The following is a 21,061-nucleotide window of genomic DNA, read 5'->3' on the forward strand; positions in this document are numbered from 1 at the left end:
TAAGGCCCGGGGGCCGTATCCGGCCCAATCGCCTTCTAAATCTGCCCCGCGGACAGTCTGGGAATCAGCGTGTTTTTGCATGAGTAGAATGTGTCATTTTATTTAAAATGCATCTCTGGATTATTTGTGGGGCATAGGAATTCGTTCATTTCCCCCCCCCCCAATATAGTCTGGCCCCCCACAAGGTCTGAGGGACAGTGGACCGGCCCCCTGCTGAAAAAGTTTGCTGACCCCTGGTCTAAACCATGGTGTATAAATACAGTTGCTCTAGAGAAAATGCTGTGCTGGCTGGTGCTGATGAGGAGTCATAGTCCAAAACCGCTGGAGGGCACCAAGTTGGGAAAACCTGGTCTATTTCTCTCTTCCTAGCGAGTGTCAGTCCCACGGGTGCTTAAGCAAGGGGCAGGTGCTTTCAGCTGGACTTATTCACAAACAGATGGGCACAGGCATGTAAAATATTCTTGTGATTACATAGCCGAAGAAGTCTTAATGGGGAAAATCTATCACACACCAAAGGCTGATAGCTTTGAATTCCCCCCAGTATTCTCCTTTGCAATGGCAAAAAAGGATGCATGTTTCACACTTGGCTGAGGAAGGTAGGGCTGGATTCTGCCTCTCTTCATTTCACAGCTCTGGCCCAGCCTCCTTCTTTATCTCTGCATCTGTCTAGGCTCTACTTTGATGGGCAGTTGCATCCCCCTGAAATGGATTGCTTGCAGCAGGTGAACTGGATGGCAGTGGGCCTTGGAGGCAAGTACCTGCTTGGTACTTGTCAGTCCAGAACTTGGGACTGACATTTGCAGAGCAGAGGCACCAATGCAGGGGGAAGGCAGCCAGGAGGATGAGGATGCCTCCCGGAAGAGGCCTCGGAGCTGCCACCTTGGTGATGGAGGCCTGCCTGGTGATGTGCCTCTTGGCTCCAGCAGATGTTTGGGAAAATAATGACATCTGACTAGTTTGCATTCCAGCTAGCTTTGGCATTCAGGGGAGGCTCGCACCACCCGGCTCATCTCGCTTTCTCCATGGCAGAATACCAGCCAACTCAGCTATGCAAGCAAACACCTGCAAAAGGCTTAGGCACCGGAGAGCAGGTGCTGCCAGTCAGAGTAGGCGATGCTGCACTAGATGTGCAAAAAAAATATTGTCTGACCTGGTGTAAGATAGCACCTCACATTTCTATAAGCCAAAGTACTGGTGCAGAGCAGCTTCAGGACAGAGTGGTTTGTAGAGCGGGTGGAGTATTAACCCTTCCTTGTCTGCTACTACTAGGAACCAGCAGATAGAAGGAAAGCCTGCAGCAGCCAGGAAGTCTTGCCGGAGGGCAAAGGCAGTGGCGGAGCAACATGCTGCAGCCCCCGGAGCGAAGAACAGGTGGGGGTGTGGCTGGCACGAGTCCCAGGGGAGTGCCACGTCATCTGGGGACGTGGCAAGCGGCGCAAGGGCGTGGCACATCGCCTGCAGGGGCGTGGTACATGTCCGGGATTGCACGGTGTGCGGCGTACGTCCTGGGAGGGCGCGGCATGCGGTGCACATCCCGGGGGGGTGGTCGTGATGGCATCCTTTCCCCAAATGGTGCCTGCGCTCCCCTGCCTCCCCTCCGTTCGTACACCAGTGGGCAAAGGGAGGACTTTATGCCACCATTGGTCCCTATATCTCCAAACTCTGCTGGAAAGCCTAAAGTACATTGCCTTCAAGCTGACTCCTAGTATAGACCACAAGCATCTGGGGCCCATGAGAGGTTTTCAGCACTCTCCATGAGGACGGGATACTGCCAATGGGCCAGTAAGCAGTGGGGCAGAGCTCCCCTAGTAAGTAATATAAAGACATAACTAAATCTTTCCAGTCTTGTTGCAGACCCAGGTCTGAAACAGAAACAGCCTTGGTCTGTTTGGTGGGTGACTTATGCTGGGGAATGCATGCAGGTGGGGAGTCTGACCCTGTTGGTTCTCCTGGGGCTCTCAACAACTTTGACAGCATCAACCCTTTGGATCTTTTTCTTGTATCCTTTTGTCTGGTTTGGGACTGGGAAGCATAGTGTTATGGTGGCTCCGATCCTTCTTGGAGAACTGGTCTCAGAAGGCCGTGCTGAGGAGTATCTGCTGGACCACAGAAAGTAGGGGGTATTGGATGCCCAGAACCAAAAGGTGGTGGCAGACGTAGCTTTTACACTCGCTTCTCTGTGCAGCTCCTTTCCTGGCAAGAAGCCAGGCTCATGACTCCGCCCATTATGCCTGCCTGTACCAAGAAGGACCAAAGGGGAGGATTTGCTTCCCCACCCTTCCAAGCTGTGCCTCCACAAGCCAGTCTAGGCTCTGCACAGGTTCCAGTTAAGACCGACGGTTGGCTAATAAAAATAGTAATAACCCGAAGGAAGGCTGGTGCCTTGTTAAAGTCATGCTTTCTCAGAAGGCTGTCTTTCTGCAAATATCAAATGTGACAGTGGAGAATAACTGAAATGTGTTAAGTACAAACCCCAAGTACGGTAAGTGCTGACAGAGCTTGAACGCTAATGATGCTAATTAGTGATATTCCCAGAGATAGGGCCATGGTGGGACTGGGGGACAGAAGAGCCTCAGACTGGCTTTTCAGCTCTCATTGCAGAATTCTTAGTAAATATCAATTAAGTCTAGGAAATGTCACCCTCTCATTAGGATGCCTAAAAATGTAAGCAAGAAAAACAAACAAGCTGTGGTATCTGCCAGGAAGCTTGTCAAAGTCTTTTAATTAAACTTGCCCATGTATGTTTTGAGTAGTCCATCTTTAACTTGTGTCATGTATGAAATACACTCTGTTTTCAGACAGAAAATAGCAATTTTGATGGGACTGAAACTTTTCTTTCCCCTGTTAATCACTTTGGTGAGCCCAGCTAATCAAGGATCGCACCATGAACAGGATTGTTGTTGCTATTACTATTAATTACTCGACCTTCACCCTAGGGTCCCAGGGTGGGTTACAACATTTAAACACAATATTAAAAAAATTATGTTAATAGTATTATAATGCTGATTACTAATCAGAGTCGAATGCCTAATGGCATGATTGGGTGTAATTAAGTGCAAGGGAAATTTAACTGATTCCCCCCCCCAAGAAATGCTAAGGACAACATCAGTGGAGCACCCATTGCCAGCTTTAGTTTGTTCACCAGCTGCAACCAGTTAGTCTTACCACAGTGGACCATGCATTCGTAACCTTACATTTAGATGGTTGCAATGCACTATATGAGGGACTACTTCCTGCATCTGGTTTAGAAGCTGCAGCTAATTCATATGCAACTGCTAGAAGCCCAGGGGGTGCCCAGTTTCTCACACATTGCTTTACTGTTGAAAGAACTGCACTGGTTGCCTGTCAGATATGGAGCCTGCTTCAGAGCTTTGCGGTTGAAATCTAAGGCCCTAAGCAACTTGGGATCACTGCTTCCCTCAGCACACACCAAGATGATCTTAAGATGATCCAAAGAGACATTGTTGGTCAGTCTACAACAGAAGTATATCTTCTCAGTGAGAGCACTCTGGGATACCCTTGAGAAGAAAAGTCAGTAACCAATTTTAAACGGGTTGATGGGGCTGATGTGAATTGTAGTTAAGCAAAAGTTGGATGGTCCTAGTTTAGCTATCCCTGGATGAAAGAGTCCTTCCTTGGGAAGGACCTCCATCCAGGAGGCTGGGCTGGCAGGATCTTACTTCTCCATTGCCCCTGTGGTCATATGTGCCACTTCTTGCCACTGAGCCTAACACTTAAGTCAGATTTGATGCCCTTTGCTGGCGCTGTTGAAAGCCCTTTGTAGCATACCCCCTGTCAGTGGATCTGACCAGCAGGACTGGTACCCTCCCACCAGCTCTTTGCCTCCATCATCCCCGCAAATGCTCCCATTTCCTCCATCACTTCTGGTTCAGCAATAAACTATATTTTCTTATTACAACCAACCCACAAAACTAAGCTTTACACAAGTCATAATCTGTCTGCAAACCAAGCCTGCAGACAACACCTAATCTTGCTTTGTGGGTAAACTATGGTTTGTAGAAATCATAACTTGCACAGTTTGGCTGCAGTAGCAGATGGTGGTTTGTCAGTAAATTGGAAGGACATCAAATCATGAAATGGAAGCTGGAGGTGAATAAACTGAAGGCTAATTTACAAAGCACTTACCATATTTTTCCATGTATAAGACATAGGTTTTTTTCCCTAAAAAATAATGTCAAAAATTAGGGGGTGTCTTATACGCGGATACATCTCCCCCATTTCCTTAAATCTGAGTCCTCAAAAATAGGGGGCGTCTTATACATGGGGACATCTTATAGATGGAAAAATACAGTAATTGTGGTTCAGTGTTACTTCTGAATAAGTAAAGAAGAAGAAATGAGTACCCTGTTTCAGAAAAAAGAAACCAGATCTCGGGTTTGAAAAGGTTTGACTTATTGCACTGTGCTCACTGTTGCAACTTAACAAAATATTTCCTGGGAGGTTAGTCCCATCCACTCAATTGAGCTTGGTCCCAAGAAGTATGCTTTGGACTGTAGCCTAAATATTATTATTCCTGCCCTCTCCACTTTTCATCAGCAGAAAATGCTCCTAGATTCCAATTCAAATGTTAAGTAAACTCTATTAAAGAAAGAAAAAAGATCCTCCCCAGCGTTTCTCACAGGAAGAATGCAATAAAAAGGAAAGCCTCTGTGAGAATTACCAAAAAAAGGAAGCTGTAAAAGCCTTGAGTAAACAGCAAACATTAATAACTTTCTCTGAAAGGAAAACAGCCGCAGATTACATCTGCTGGACAAGAAGTTCTTTGGGGCCAGCAAACATGTTTCAGGACTTCCTCAACACTGCTGCTGCTTCTGCACAGGGAAATAAAAGGCCTCCTCATCTGTGATCATCTTGCACTGTTAATGTAATGTATGCACAGGCTCAGTGACCGTAAATGTCTTAGGGGGCGGTGGGAAAATCCCATCAAAGAATCTTAAAATAAAAGGGTTCAATTGCGACATGCAAAGGACCCAAACTATAGACCTGTTTTGCGACACCCACCAAGCCGTAGGAAGTTGGTGGCTGCTGGAAAGAGAATACTTACTCAGAGTAGACCCCTTGAAATTGATGGGCCATGGCTGGAAGCAGTAATGCAGCTGAACCACTTTCTGGAAGCCACAGGAGGGGAGAGTGTCCTTGTCCTCCAGTTCTGTTTGCAGGCTTCACTTTATGGCATCTGGACTAGATGGACCACTGGCCTGATCCAGAAGGCTCTTCTGGTGTTCTCGTGTTCAGTGGAAGCTGGCTTCCATCGGTTTCTCCTGAGGCATTTTAATCATTATTTTAAAGACACATTGTGAAACAGCCTCTCCATGGAATTGTCACTGGCCACTTGAAATGACACTGAAGGGTGGAGGAGATGCAGAAAGCACTTTTTTCCCTTTCCTCTGATGAAAGCTCTGTGCAGGGCCCTTCTGGATCTATTAACCTTCCTTGCTTCAGTCCATTAATTTCCTCTGATGCATCACAAGTGGGCAGCATGCTGGTGGTCGTGACTGCTGTTTCTCTTATCAGTAGAGTGGAGGGCTTGCATGCCAAGGACTAAACTGACAGGTCAAACACAAACCAAGTCAGAGTTGGTCATTAATCAAACCTACTTTCCAGCATGTTCAGGTCCAAAGGCTGTCGAGTCAGTACCTAGTTGCATGGAAAGGACAAGGTTCTGGCATGACTGTTCCCTCAGACCAAAGACAAGCAGAACCAGGGGAGATATACCAGGCAGTGACACACAACTGGCTCTCCAGTAGGAACTGATAAGAGCATAAGAAGAGCCTGCTGGATCAGGCCAATGGCCCATCTAGTCCAGCATCCTGTTCTCTGGGTGGCCAACCAGATGCTTGTGAGAAACCTGCAAGCAGGATTCAAGGACAAGAGCCCTCTTCCCTCCTGTGTCTTCCAGCAACCTGCATTCAGAAGCAGCTGGTCAGGATCATCACTGGCGCAGGGGGATTCTGGGAACAGTGGCAAACTTTGGTCTTTGAAGTAACCTGTGGGTGGACAAAATTCGGTCCCACCACCACCTCTCACCTTCCTTTTTACTCAATTCACTAAGTTATTGTTGCAGAGCTCTGCAGCCCCCTCTGGTGTTGGCTCCCAGTGCAGCAGAACTGGTAAAGGTAAAGGGTAAAGGGACCCCTGACCATTAAGTCCAGTCGTGACCGACTCTGGGGTTGCGGCGCTCATCTCGCTTTATTGGCCAAGGGAGCCGGCGTACAGCAGAACTGTACAGCGTACAGCAGAACTGGTAGCACTTCCCAAAAGCTGCCTCTGTTGGGGGTTCTCTGCTCCCTCCTCCAACCAGTGCCCAGGAAGCCTGATATGCCACACCCCTGCTCCATGCCTTACCTCACACGATAACTACAACCTTATCCAAACCATTCCCACCTTTCCACAGTCTTCAAACATTCCTCAAACTTGGAATGGGGCAGTGGCATCATGCTGGCCTCCAGTGTTTGAAAGCTTCAGGGTATTGTTATTTTAAAAAAACAAAAAACAAAACCACAATGCTTTTTCCTCCCTTTAAGCAACCAAGTACAGTTTCCTTCCTGCTGCGGGACTGTTTGTTAAAAGAAGGCAGCCTTTCTTTTTTTAAAGGGGCATGCTGTGATATGCTAGAGAAATTCAGAACTGGGGGGGAAATGCAATCTATTTGAGTTTAAGTTAACTTCTATTGATGTCACCTTGTTTTACTTTAATTCTGTTAAGCCTTTCTTTTGTGAGGGTGGCCGCATGCACAGCCACGTTTAAAGTACATTTTAGAGCACATCACTCCCCCCCCCCAAAAAAAATAATGATGGGAACTGTAGTTTGCTAATGGTTCAGGGAATTGTACTCTGTAAGGGACAAATTAATGGGATTCTTTAGAGGAAGAAATATGCTTTGAGAGTGTGGTAGATAAAAATAAGATGAAAATAAATCTGACTCCACTGTGGGACTTGGGGATGGAAGCATCTCCTGAGACATCTAAAGGAAGCCCATCTCATTGTCCCACCAATGGGTTTAGCCTTCCTGAAGCAGCATGCCATGAATGGAATTCCTTCCCCTTGGAATTATGGGTGCTGGCTTCATTTCTGGGGGGTTCCATCATCGCCCGAAATATGTACTTTTTGGCCCAGATCTTTGATGAAAACTGGACCTGAGACCTGCTGCAAAGGAACTTATCCATTTGCTCTAACAAGGTGGTTGTTTAAATTCCATGTTTGTATCAATTATTTAAATAGTTGTTTTATTAATATGCATCATTATTGCTGAAATGAGAATATTATAAGGCACCCCAGGAACCTGACTTATGGATGGCACTTTAGAAATGGAACAAATGAATAAACACATTGAAGGCATCCATGGTAAAGGATGGAGACACCCATCCTCAAAACAAATGCCTCAGAATGCCATCCACTTCAGAATGGGTGGCTGTCTTCATGGCAAACAAGGCTGTTATTGAGCAAAGCTGTCAAGAAACCTGAGTGGGCAAAAAGTAGAGCACCATCTACTACACTGGCTCCCAGTACGTTTCCGAGCACAATGCAAAGTGTTGATGCTGGCCTTTAAAGCCCTAAACAGCCTTGGCCCAGTATACCTGAAGGAGCGTCTCCACCCCCATCATTCTGCCCGGACGCTGAGGTCCAGCGCCAAGGGCCTTCTGACGGCTCCCTCACTGCGAGAAGTGAGGCTACAGGGAACCAGGCAGAGGGTCTTCTTTATAGTGGTGCCTGCCCTGTGGAAAGCCCTCTCACCAGATGTCAAGGAAATAAACAACTACCTGACTTTTAGAAGACATCTGAAGCAGTGGTGGAGCTTCATGCTGTGGCACCAGGGGACGGAGAGCAGGCAGGGGCAGGGCTGGTGCACACCCCAGAGGCGGGGCACTCATCCTGGGGGTGGGGCACGCCGCCTGCAGGGGCGTGGCACCCAGCGTGGGGGGGGAGCCACGATGGTACCATACCAGGATTGCGCTACCAGGGGTGGTGCACTCCCCCCACACTCGTCTTCCTCCGCCAGTGATCTGAAGGCAGCCCTGTTTCGGGAAGTTTTTAATGTTTGATGTTTTATCGTGTTTTTAATATTCTGTTTTGGAGCCTCCCAGAGTGGCTGGGGAAACCCAGTCAGATGAGCGGGGTATAACTAATAAATTATTACTAGTAGTAGTAGTAGTATATCTGCGGGTGCTTTTTCAGTAGATAGCCAGAGTTTCTGACTCCCAGAAACTTCTGCACACTAAAATGCTGCTGGGTTTTTGTGAGGACTTCCCCCCCCCCCCAACTCATGCAGAAACATGGCAGACTGAACTTAAAGAGTCGAAAAATTAGAAACCAAGAGAAACGAAGATTGACAGATTTGTCCCTCCCTCCCAGGGGGGCTCTCAGCTTGGCGGCATCACCTGACACCCAGCACACAAGGCAGACCGGCTGCTTTGCGTGGGAGCCGCAAATGTGTTGCGATGCTTAATTCCAGGCTCTGTGGTTGTGGAGGGGTGCAAGAAGTGGAAATAAGATCAGAAAAAAGCGTGGTACCATCTGAGGGTATCTATCCCATGGAATGCAACACTGGGTGCAGCTCCCGATTTGTAGCCACACCCGAGGGTCGTCCAGATTCATGTGGCTTTGGAGGGTGTGATCTGCCACTGGTCGGGTTTCACACCCACAGCAGCAAGACCAAAGAAAAGTGCCTCCAATTAAAAAACGTCTGATAGGACTGAGCTGCAGCCTAGCTCTTCCATCAATAGGCTATCATGCTGTTGTGCAACAGCGCGTTGACCCGCGGTTCTCCTTGTCAAAAGTCTAGAGATTGCAAAGCCCCATTAATTAAACTGAAGCTTGCTCAGGCAGCGCTGACAGTGACAAGTGGCCGTATCCTTACCAGAGAGATGCATAAAGAAGCCAGCCAGATTGCATAATCCTCAAGCAATTTAAGTCACACATTCTCTCCATCTCTCTCTATCTCTTCCTGCATTCACTTCCAAGCAGCAAATAAGGGATCTTGGCTTTGTTAGCACGCTCAATGCCTGCATTGTAATAGACTAGCAGGCAGCGAAGCCGAAGAAGGAGAGGAGCGTTGCCTGGTGTGATGCTGCCACTGCGTGATAGACATTTGTTGGCACAATATTATCCCATTTATATACAGGGGAGTTTGCGTCTTTGAATGGCCCTGGATGATGATCCAGACTGGGATAATTAGGTGCAGGTAGGCTGGAAATGCTGTTTGCAAAGAGCTGCAAAATGACAAGAGGCTGGGTGAGAAATATGCTTGCAAAACAAGGGGCTTTCTTGCATTTGGAAGCCTCGGGAGTTGGTGCAGCACACCATGCAGGGCAGGAAAGAGGCTCCCCCAGTGCCTTTAGCCGTCCCCCCCCCACCAAAAAAGGTTCCCTTTGGTGCTAATAAGAGCTTTCCTCCCAGGGCTAAGAGTAGTGGGGGGGCTGGCAGCACTGGTGGAAGAAGAGGAGTGCAGAGGGAGCGCACCGCCCCTGGCAGCGAGATCCCGGTTGGGTGCCATTGTGGCTGCACTCTCACCCACGTGGGGCACCACGCCCCTGCAGGTGGCATGCCCCGCCCCCAGGATGCACACCAGCCCCGCCCTGCCTGCTCTCCGCCCCACCCCACCCCAATGCTGGAGCATGAAGCTCCGCCACTGGCTGGCAGAAATATGGATGCAACAGAGGGGGGGAAGGAGGAGGGGCCTGGATCTGCAGAATCCACCGAGAAGTCTTTCACCCTTTGTACTGATTGGAACCAATCAGAGTGAAAGGAGATGAGTTGGCCACTGAGGATTGGCTCCTAGGGTCACTCTGGAGAAGGCGCTGAGGAATTGTTCTGTATACGATACGATAACCTTTTTTATCATTGTCCCATACAGAACAACGAAATTGAAAAAATCTGCATCATACATTCAAAAACCAACAAGCCTGCTATCCCAGCTATCCCAGCCTGGTTAACCCCCTAAAAACTCTGATACCCCATAATTAAATACAATATACTCCCTTACACTGTGTTTAAAACCAAAATCGCATTTGGATAAAAACTTTAAAAAGCTAAGCATTTAGGAACACTGGAAACAAAAAGAGGCTTCCATTTCAAGAATAGCGCACACAAGTTGTATTACTTACAACGCAGCTTCAAGGAAAACATAACTTAAGCCACTCCAAAGGAAAATATTGGAGCACTTTTCCCCACGTACATGCACAGAAAATGGTAGATCTAGCTGAAAGGCAGCACATAGAGATCTGCACTGATTGTTTCAGTGCATCCCTAATTATCAATATTATTGCATACTCTTAAAAGGGGCTGTGGCTGTGAGGGGGCGTGGCAGTGACTGTCCTGAAGGGACTCTGCAGGGCTGAAATGGCCACTAAACGACTGGTCACTGATCCCATGCTGTGGAATACTCTTCCAGCAGAGATTCAGCAGACACGCTTGAAGCTCATTTTTAGATGTGTCTTAGAAACCTCTTTTGTGCTTTTCAGCATGTCGTTTGATTAATTTGTATTGTTTTTATGATATTTTATTATTTCATTGCCCTTGCGTACTTTCTTGCACACTGCCTTGATCTTTTATATGAGGGAGCAATCTATAAACATAGATGTATGAATAGATAATAGACATAATTGTGAATGAGTTTTGATTCAGTGCTGTGTTATGCTGTCCACTGTGGGAGTCATAAAGCCACGGCAAAGGCTTGTAATATTGCAGGGTGCCCCCTGACCTTGGCTGACCAGCACTCTGACCTTTACAATGTATTGGAATGTATTGACCTTAAATGGAGTTGTATTTCCTCTGGGCAGTGATGACCTTATATGGTTTGTGGGTGGGTTAAAGCCTTGACCGGATGAGGTAACGTGAGACATTGGCAAACGGCCATGCGGCTGGAGAGAGACAAAGGATAATAAAAAAGCTACGGGAGGAGAGAGAAGTTCGAAAGGAGCTGCTCATACCATCCTGAAAATATTGCTGGCTCTCTGTGTCTTTATTTTATGCTAAACTGCGCCATTTGTAACGGCTGGCTCCGACAAGTGGTGCCCCGTGTGAGGCAACTTAAAGAAAACAGTCTGAGGCAGACTAAGAGGATTTTAAAAGAAAACTGTGTGAGGTTTTTCGATCCAAGCAAAGGATATCATCGGCTCACCACGCCCGGCAAGGGTTGCAAGCGCAAATCATCTTAAAAAGATCCCAGTGAGTTCGATCTCTTTTTTCTATCTTGATTTTAGAAAAATGGGCAGCTCTTTGTCTACTCCCCAACAGAAATTTTTAAAAGACTTAAAATTTCTCCTCTCCTCCAACAAATTGGAAGTTCCGGAGGGTGATTTGATACAGCTCATTCTGGCCATCGAAGAGCATTCCCCCTGGTTTCCTGCAGATGGGACTTGGGAATTAAAACTTTGGGACAAGATTGGTGCACATTTTCATGGGCACCCCAGCATAGGTGTTCGGATTCTAAATGCATGGTGCAAGGTTCGTTATGCCATGGGCTCTTTATCACCAAAAAATATCTCCATGGCTGCAGTGCCAACACAACCTTCAACTTCTTTAATTCAGCCTGCTGTGCTGCCATCTGTTCCAATACTTGCCTTGCCAGCAGCTCCAGACCCCAAACCTCCGGACTACAGTTCCTCACCAGAGGACCCAATCCTGCAAAAATACCGTGGTCTGGCTGGCAATGATCCTAATCTTTCAGCGGCAGAACCAGCTACCCCTTTTCAAAGTGCAGTCCTTGCCTGTTCCTTAATTCAGGATACTATGGCATTCCCTGTTATTGTGCCCCCTGCTGGTGCCCTGGCAGGCACCCAAGCCCAACACCAACCTTTTGACTTTAAGATTTTGAAAGAGCTGCAACAGTCAGTAAAGGCCAATGGACTCCAAGCCCCATATACGCAGGCGCTTTTAGAAGCCACATTAGCCCAGCTCTTGGTTCCAGAGGACATCAAGCTTTTGGCCCATACAGTGTTGCCCCCATCAGCTGGTGTTTTGTTTGCCCACGAATGGGAAACTGCCTGCCGTGCTTATGCTCCAGCCTTGTTACAACAAGTCAGAGGAAATAATCCAAATGTTACCCTCGCAGACGTCATAGATGCCATGTTGGGGCGTGGTCCCTTCGCTCAAGCTTCAGTGCAAGCCACACTGCTGCAAATCTTATTGAGGGACACTGCTCTTGCTGCTAAACAAGCAATGAGAAAAATCCCAGAACCCAGTATTCAATCAAGGTGGGGTTCAATCAGGCAAGAGGCAAGAGGATCATATTCTTCCTTTATGGACAGGCTGCTTACAGCAGTGAGTCGCCAAATTGAAAATCCTGAAGCCAAACAAATAATTATCAAACAATTGGCCTTTGAAAATGCCAGTGAGGATTGTAAGGTTGTGTTACGACCGATAATACACAATCCTGCCACAGACACAGCAGCCATGCTTCGCATTTGTCAGTCTGTAGTTACAGCCACCCACAAGGCTCATCTGCTGGCAGCAGCGCTAAATGAAAACCAGCCTGTAGCCACTGATACAACTTGTTTCCAGTGTGGCAAACCAGGATCACCGATACCCCAGTGGGGGTAGAACAGTGGCCTCTACCAAAAGAAAAATCCGCAGCAGCGGCACCAGCTATCTCTGACCAGCTTATTTCTGAACAATTGACTTTCGGCCACATTGAACCATCTTCATCCCACTGGCTCCAGCAGACAGGGAACGGTTTGCTTTTACATTGCCAGCATATAACAATTCGCAGCCCACCCAGCAATATCAGTGGGTTGTCCTGCCTCAAGGCATGCGGAACTCCCCTACACTTTGTCAACATTTTGTGGGTGAAGCATTGAAACCTTTCCGCATGCGCCACCTAGAGGTGCTGCACACGAGCTGCATCTGGCAGTGTTTGCCTTCCTAACCATTTGCCTTGCCATCCTTTGCTGCACCGTTATACAAGGAAGAGAAGCCGATGACCCAGTCCAGTTGAAACCACCATATTTCACCTCATCGGCTGGCAAGCAGCTGTTGTCAGCTTCCTACTCTGGCTGGCAGTATCCACGGCTCAGCCACTTTCGAACTAGAAGAACAGCGTTGTTGAATAAGACTTTTAGGGGAGAAAATTATCATAAGATATGGAGGAATAATATTTTTGTACAAGATATGATTATGTTTACCGGTTTATTGCATGCTTCTAAATGTTGGCTGTGTATGCACATGCCGCCCTTTGCCAGTCATTCCGGCATAATGCTTCATGGTGTGCCTGTCAATGGATCTTTTCAATTTACTAATATTATATCCCCTAAGCAAACTTTTTGGCCTCCAGTACAATTGACCCTCCATGAGCCTGCCCCCATTTGTTTTCAAATTAAAGAGGGGAAAGAATCATGGGGCATATATCCAAACTGTCAATATAAATTGAATTTCACTTTTAATAGCTCTTGTTCTCTTACAGGAACATACAGTGACCAATCTCAGTGCTATAGGAGTGACACCAGTGCATGGCTAATAAACTAGAAAGGAAGCCTACCATGCAGCTTGGAATCAGAATTCTTATATTCTTGGCTTCCGGATGGAAGTTGGCTTCGACATTTATTGATTTTAGTGATCATTATAGTAGTTATTTGTGTTATTTTGTGTTGCTGTATCCAATGTATTCCTTCTTTAATTTCTATATGTACTGCATGGTTCTCCAGTCCGCGGCCCGCTTCCGGTGTCACAAGAGTTGCTTATCGCGCTCGATATAACCGTATTGGTACTGACATATATGACTCTGAAATAAAATAAAGAAAGAGGGCATGTGGGAGTCATAAAGCCATGGCAAAGGCTTGTAATATTGCAGGGTGCCCCCTGACCTCGGCTGACCAGCACTCTGAGCTTTACAATGTATTGGAATGTATTGACCTTAAATGGAGTTGTATTTCCTCTGGGCAGTGATGACCTTATATGGTTTGTGGGTGGGTTAAAGCCTTGATCGGATGAGGTAACGTGAGACATTGGCAAACGGCCATGCGGCTGGAGAGAGACAAAGGATAATAAAAAAGCTACGGGAGGAGAGAGAAGTTCGAAAGGAGCTGCTCATACCATCCTGAAAATATTGCTGGCTCTCTGTGTTTTTATTTTATGCTAAACTGCGCCATTTGTAACGGCTGGCTCTGACAGTCCACACAGCCTATTTAGGGAAGTTTTTAAATGACTAATTTTTAAATATATTTTTAATCTTTTGTTGGAAGCCACCCAGTGGCTGGGGAAGCCCAGCCAGATGGGCGGGGTATGTATGTGTGTATGTGTGTGTGTGTGTGTGTGTGTGTGTGTGTGAAATTTATAAAGTAATAATAGCAACAATTCAAAATTTAATTTAATTTGAAGGGGGGGATTGATACACCTCATTGACACAGCAAAAAGAAGTTGTGCATTTCTTAGGGTCTCTTTGTAATTAGATGTGTTTGTTATTGCTGGGACCTCCGGTTTCCTTTTTCACTTGTCAGTTACCCACCCTATAGGTCTGTTATGGGGTGGGCACTTCCAGAGTGTATCATGCCCTCTAATAGTGAACTCTCATCGAAGGCAAAATGAGGCGACTGAGAAACAAGAGGAAGGTACCAGTGTGTTCAGGGAACCCACACTGTTTGTGGAAGTGCAAAAATATATATTTTATAAATTATATTTTTTAAGGGGGGGGTAGCCTAATACAAGACTGAGCATGCTCAGAAACCACAGAATGTTGACTGTCAGCTGAAAAATAAAATCAAAAGTGGGGCTGCAGGAGGAAAAGAGGGATATGCCTGCTCTAAGGGAATGGCAAGCTGGAATCCTGACCAGACACACTCTGATTAGGCACGAGAAAACACTGCCGTATTTTGTTGCAAGTTCCTGCTTGTAATAATACTTTTCTTTCTTTGTTTAGGTCTGAGATATAACATGGGATCACAGCAACCCAAAAAAGTAAGTTGCCTCTTTTGAAAGGTTTTTAGGGAAGCTGCATAATCTGAATCGGATCTGAATTGCAGTGTGGTGGGAGATGTGCGCGATGGCCTTAGAGACGACAGAATGATTGGAGGAAGAGAGATTGCAGAAGGCAGGAGGCGTCACAATTCCCCAGAATACAGATGTTCTTATTAAATTCTCTCGATTTGTTAGGCCAGTGAAATGCAGCTTTGTTGGTAGCTTGTTAGGATGGATAAATCTGATGCACTTTGCCTGGGAACATTTTGCATATCCACATTATGTATCAAACTGAACTAATAAAAACCCACTTTTAATTCCTTTAGAATTGCCGGCATGAAAAACCTTGGTGAAATTGCTCCATCTAGTGGCTCTTGGTTATTTGCAACAGCATGAGCTGTCCTGTAAAAACCCCTTTGACATTTATGGGAGCGTTGCGCAGATTTTACCGGCACAGGGAGAAATTCAGTCGCAGATATCTGCTGATCATGACATGCTAGTGGTGGGTTTATAAGCAGAGTCATGATATATTGCAAACCTGAATGATCCTGAACTCTGCATAATGACCAGCTTATGGTGTCAGTAGGTGTCAATTTGGTTAAAAGCCCGTCTGCACAGATGGCTCACATCTTTCTAGAGCAATAAACTGGAAATGCATGGGAGCCCTGGCAGAGTGAGCGATTCAAGAAAAATCAAATGAAATGAGGCACAGGAGAGGGGCCAGACTGCACATGTAAACCTGCAATCCTATGCCCCAACCCTTGCCAACCTCCAGATGTTTTGACTATGACTGCCATCGACCTGACAGCTGCTGTACACACACATAACCCCATTACTGCTGTGTTGTCCACGTTTATTAAATACCCACAGACCTTCAAGTTCCATAAAACAACTGAGTCCATACAACTGAAGGGGAAAGAATCTTTCAAAAATACAAGAAAACCACACTGCAATTGCAACCCTGAAGGAGAAGGAGAACCACCAAGGGGAGCTGAGCCTGTTTTCAGAGCCCTGCTGGGTCTTGTTGGCAAGGTGGGCAGGAGGGCAGAGGTCCTCCATCCATTTACACTCCCCTGCTCAACCTACTGTCAAAATTGTAAACCATTTGCCTTGGATTATTTAATTGTGGCTCCTCCATTGCAGGGGGTTGCACTAGATGTCCTTTGGGATCCCTTCCAACTCGACGATTATATGATTCCGTGAATGATCAAGAGCCAAATAAATCTGAATTTCTCATCTCTGTAAAAATTGCACAGGGGTTAACACATGTAGTAGTTTCGAACTCTTCACTGTGCACACGAACAAGCACAGTTCTCGTATGCAATGCTATTCAATCTTTCTTCCAAAATTGCTGAGGAGAGTAAGCCCAATAGAACTCGGCTGGTCTTAGTAGGCATGTCTAGGATTTCAGAAGGCAATAGCTCAGCCTAGTGGTCCTGCTTTCACCCTCATCCCACAGTGAAGGTATCTGGGCAACTTTGAATATCTGAGTCATGATCTAGAGCTCCACATATGCAAAGGCTTCCCATTTTGTTTCACAAGAGGTATTTTCTCCACGCACAAAGTCACTTCCCACTGAGATGAGTGCAGCCCTCCTTATTGAACAGAATGGATGGCAGCAGGCACATCTGGTAAGAGCAGGCATAGGCAAACTCGGCCCTCCAGATGTTTTGGGACTACAACTCCCATCATCCCTGTTAGCTAGGGATGATGGGAGTTGTAGTCCCAAAACATCTGGAGGGCCGAGTTTGCCTATGCCTGGGTAAGAGCCACCAAATCATGGTGAGGTTTCTCTAGTCTTACTGAAGGTGCTTCATCCAAGCAGGAAACCCCAAATTAACCTTATAATTAGAAATAAATAGGAGCAGCAACATATCATCCAGCCAGGCTTTCCCAGTACTTGCTTGTGTTTGGGAGGGGATATCCTTTAGCCTGCATCTTCAAGGTGAGGCTGTCCTGAATGCTGCCCGTGGGGTGCTGAAGTGCTCTGGAGGACAGAGCTTGGGTTTTTTTGCAAGCAGAGCAGTGGGTGTTGTTGTTTTTTATCTACAAGTTAAAGGAGGCTTTTCAGCTGATTTTTTTGTATTTAAAAAATCCGCTGCTACTCGGCTTGAACAAAGTAAAAAAATTTAAATTACCAAGAGCTCCTTGATGGACCACCAGGAACATTTAGACAGGCTCATTTCTCACAAAGCCCATGGACCTAGAGTAGAGAAACACAGAGACACAGAAAAACATAGAAATCTAGTGTACAAAACAGTAGAAAGTATGGAAAAACAGAGTGAGAGGCTTGGGAGGGGGGTGCTCATTTGACTCAGAGTGCTTCATTGACATTGCTGTTTGACATAGATAGGAATGAAATTACCCCATTCACCTCATCATTCAGCCCCAATACAAAGTGGTTCTACACTGCTAGTACGGTATTTACTGTATTTTTCCGTGTATTAGATGAGGGTTTTTTGCTCAAAAATCATGTCAAAAAACTGGGGTCGTCCTATACACGGATAGTGCTATAGGGAGCAAGCTGTGGGAGGCCCGCGCTCTAGGGAGCTTGCTGCCCGCAGTGGCGTGGGGGGAGCGGCTGCCCACTTTGCCAACCCCCAGCAACGGCCCTGCTGGGGTGATGGCACATGTGCAATTCCCCCTGAAAAAAAAAAAAGCTCAACAACTTTGGGCCATCTCCCCTCATTTTCTTTAAATTTAGTCCCCCGAAATAGGTGGTGTCTTATACATGGGGGCATCATATACATAGAAATGTATGGTATGAATCAGTGTCAAAGCATACTTTGGGATACAATTGTGAGCAGGTGGTACCCTCTAGAGGAAAACCTTTTGCGGTCACACACATAAACTTACTTATTTATTGAATTTCTATACTGCCTTCATCTGAGGATCACAGGGCGGTTTATAGTATAAATCCGGGGGGGGGGGGGGGGGAATCTAACATAGTAAGAAACAAAATTTTAAAAACCCACAAAGATGTTTCCTAGCTGGTTCTTTCTGGTTTGCCCCTAGAAGTGATGCTCAAGTTAAGAAGAATACATTCAAAAGCAGAAAGGTGAAAAATAATTACTGCAGCGCCAAAGCTGCGTGCAAGACAATGCATTTCCTTCCATAGTTAAGCTGAGCTAAAATGGTACAAATAGCATGAGCCATTAAACACTGCAAGCTGTCCGTGGTGATGAATGCTCTCTCATTTAGTAATTTCTTGGGCCTTTTCTTCCATTAGGACTGCACATCCAGCAACAATCAGGACGGGAAAATGCCTCTGTATTCTGCTGACAAATTCCCAATTGCGAACCAGAAGGCTTCGCTACACCCCGTGCCCAATGGAGCTGCCCTGGAAGAAGGCGCAAGCAGAAAGCAGAACATCCTGGTGGTGATTAAAGACCATTCCCCAAAAAGCGCAGGAGCTAATTCTGCCCGGACTCATAAACGGAGGAGGAGGTTTGTGATCAAAAAGAGCCCCATCCTGATAGCCGTGAACAGCTCCTTCCACAACCTGCCCATTTTGAAATCAGAGGACAGGAATGATGTCAAGTGGAAAAGCCTCTACAAGACCCAAAGAGAGCGAAAGCAGATCATGAGAGAGACTTGCTCGAAATACAAGAGCAACAACAAAAGGATCATCACACCTTATCACGTTTCCAGGATCTTCGTTGAAGATAAGTACCGAATTTTATACTGCGAGGTTCCCAAGGCCGGTTGCTCCAACTGGAAAAGGGTCCTCATGGTCCTTAATGGACTGGCCTCCTCGACCAAGGTCATACAACACAACACGGTGCATTATGGGAATTATCTGAAAAGGTTGGATGGGTTTGATCGCAAAGGGATCAACCACAGGCTGAACACTTACACGAAGATGCTCTTTGTCCGTGAACCTTTTGAAAAATTGGTCTCGGCGTTTCGAGACAAGTTTGAGCATCCCAACAATTACTACCACCCAGTTTTTGGCAGACCCATCATTTCAAGGTACCGCGTCAATGCCACGAAGGAGGCACTGAGGACAGGTTCTGGGGTAACCTTTAAAGAGTTCATTCAATATCTTCTTGATGTCCACCGGCCTGTGGGCATGGATATTCACTGGGACCATGTCAACAGGCTCTGCAGCCCGTGCTTGATAGACTATGATTTTATTGGTAAATTTGAAACCATGGAGGAAGATGCTAACTTCTTTTTGCATTTAATAAATGCGCCACAAAATTTGACTTTTCCTAGGTTTAAAGACAGGCATTCTGATGAAGAGAGAACAACCACCCAAATTACACAGCAATATTTCAAACAGCTCTCCCCTTCTCAAAGGCAACGTAGCTACGATTTCTATTACATGGATTATCTGATGTTTAACTACTCAAAGCCTTTTGAAGATCTGTATTGACAGTGGCAGAGGCACTGGGAGCTACTGTTGTGGTTCCTCATATGCAAGTCTGTGTAAAATAAGTTCCAAGTAAACTGTACCCATTGGCAAATAAGCTAAGGACATATCTACACCACAGGTACCTACACTGGTCACACAGGGGAACCTGAGAAGTGTGTTCAGAGAGGGTGGGAAATAGGGACTGTTGACAGCAGGGACCCCAGACTACAATTCCCAGGATTCTTTGTGGCAGAAGTCAGGGAAGTTAACCTGTTATAACACCAAGACAGGTTTCTAATGTAGAACCACCCTAAATTTACTCCCACATTCAGGACAATCGTTGCTACACTCTGGAAGCACAACGTGCCCTTATGTTTTTCAAGAATCATCAACCTTGCAGTAATACTCCTATCCATGTTGTTGGGTTTTTAAAAAAATGATTTTGGAATTAATAAATATAAAGAAAAATTGTCACCTTCAGCTTATTCTTCAGTCTGCAAAGCTTGATGGCACATGCTAGGCAGAGCTATGGAACACTCGCAGTGTAAAAAAAGAAAGAATGATAGAACATAGCTAACAATTAGGGAAGGAAGACAAATCAGATTTAAATGGGTTTACACACAGAATTTAGAAGTTCTGATCCGATCAAGATTTGTCCCCCAAACCACCTCTTGCATCAAGCACTCACCTATATCCAAGCCACTAGTGCATTGTTGGGTTGTGCAGTGCATTTTTTATATATATAAAAAACTCTGGCTAATTATATGCAAAATTATACAGAAAATTATATACATATGGAAGAGTCACATTCCACGTGGTGCTATATTATCTGCAGCATAATTTGATAAGTATCCATACATAAGTATATTTATATAGTAGTATGTTTATGTGCTGGTTGCTATAGGAAATGTGTATATACATATCATATTATATGTATAATAATGCATATAGAATCATAGAATTGTAGAGTTGGAAGGGACCCTGAGGATCATCTAGTCCAACCCTCTGCAATGCAGGAATATGCAGCTGTCCCATATGGGGAGCAAACCTGCAACCTTGGTATTATCAGCACCACAGCCTAACCAAATGAGCTATCCAGGCAGAGTTTTTTAACGAGTGATCATTGTTCATATCTTTAATGGAACCAGTAGAACAATTTGTTCACCTTTCATTGAGATGAAGGCACAAGACAAAAATTAGAAAAAATACCTGTGGATAAGCTTGATACAGACATTTTCAAATAATTCCACCCCTGCTTGCACTTGGTTATATATACACCCCTTAATTGTCTCCATCCCATTATAATTTTATCTATTATGGGGGGGGGGGTTCAACAAGAGTGTAGGTGTTTGTTTGCATCACACAGATACAGAACGAGAAGGGGAAAATATAGATGATTTTGTGATACCCTTTTTTGAGAAGACAGAGAAATAGGATTTTACAAAAATATGGTTAGTAAAAAATTGCTTTATGGAGCTGTTTTCAGTTGCCTTCTGGGAGTACAGAGGGTGAAGGGAAATCTTTCCATATTAAAGTGTGATTTCAAGGATGCACGAATGGAAGGCAACTAATATTTAATGAACACATGAGTGCAAAATTAAGCCAGATGTTACAATTTGCAGGATATGAATACATTCTCTTCCATCTACAGCTCCCTTATGGCACATTCATCTGCAAGAAAATGAAACACAGCACATTTACATCTTTATGCACACTATTAAAATTCTTTTAATCCTTGGCATTAACATAAATCTTTAGTTTAATCTATGTAGTCTCAGGGAATATCAAATGTTGC

General features: G+C 45.6%; 1 protein-coding gene across 1 annotated transcript in view; it reads left to right on the forward strand.

The window, feature by feature from the left end:
* Positions 1 to 20,578, forward strand: part of CHST8 (carbohydrate sulfotransferase 8) — a 246,835-nt gene extending 226,257 nt beyond the window's left edge. Inside the window, exons 3-4 of the mRNA XM_081017047.1 lie at positions 14,872 to 14,909; positions 18,139 to 20,578. Of these exons, the coding sequence (XP_080873173.1) occupies positions 14,872 to 14,909; positions 18,139 to 19,287 (1,187 nt within the window). The 3' untranslated portion in view covers positions 19,288 to 20,578. The remainder of the gene's footprint in view (positions 1 to 14,871; positions 14,910 to 18,138) is intronic.
* The last annotated feature ends 483 nt before the right edge of the window (positions 20,579 to 21,061 follow it).

This window comes from Podarcis pityusensis, assembly GCF_964106645.2.
Source record: "Podarcis pityusensis genome assembly, chromosome: 8".
Lineage (NCBI taxonomy): Eukaryota > Metazoa > Chordata > Lepidosauria > Squamata > Lacertidae > Podarcis > Podarcis pityusensis.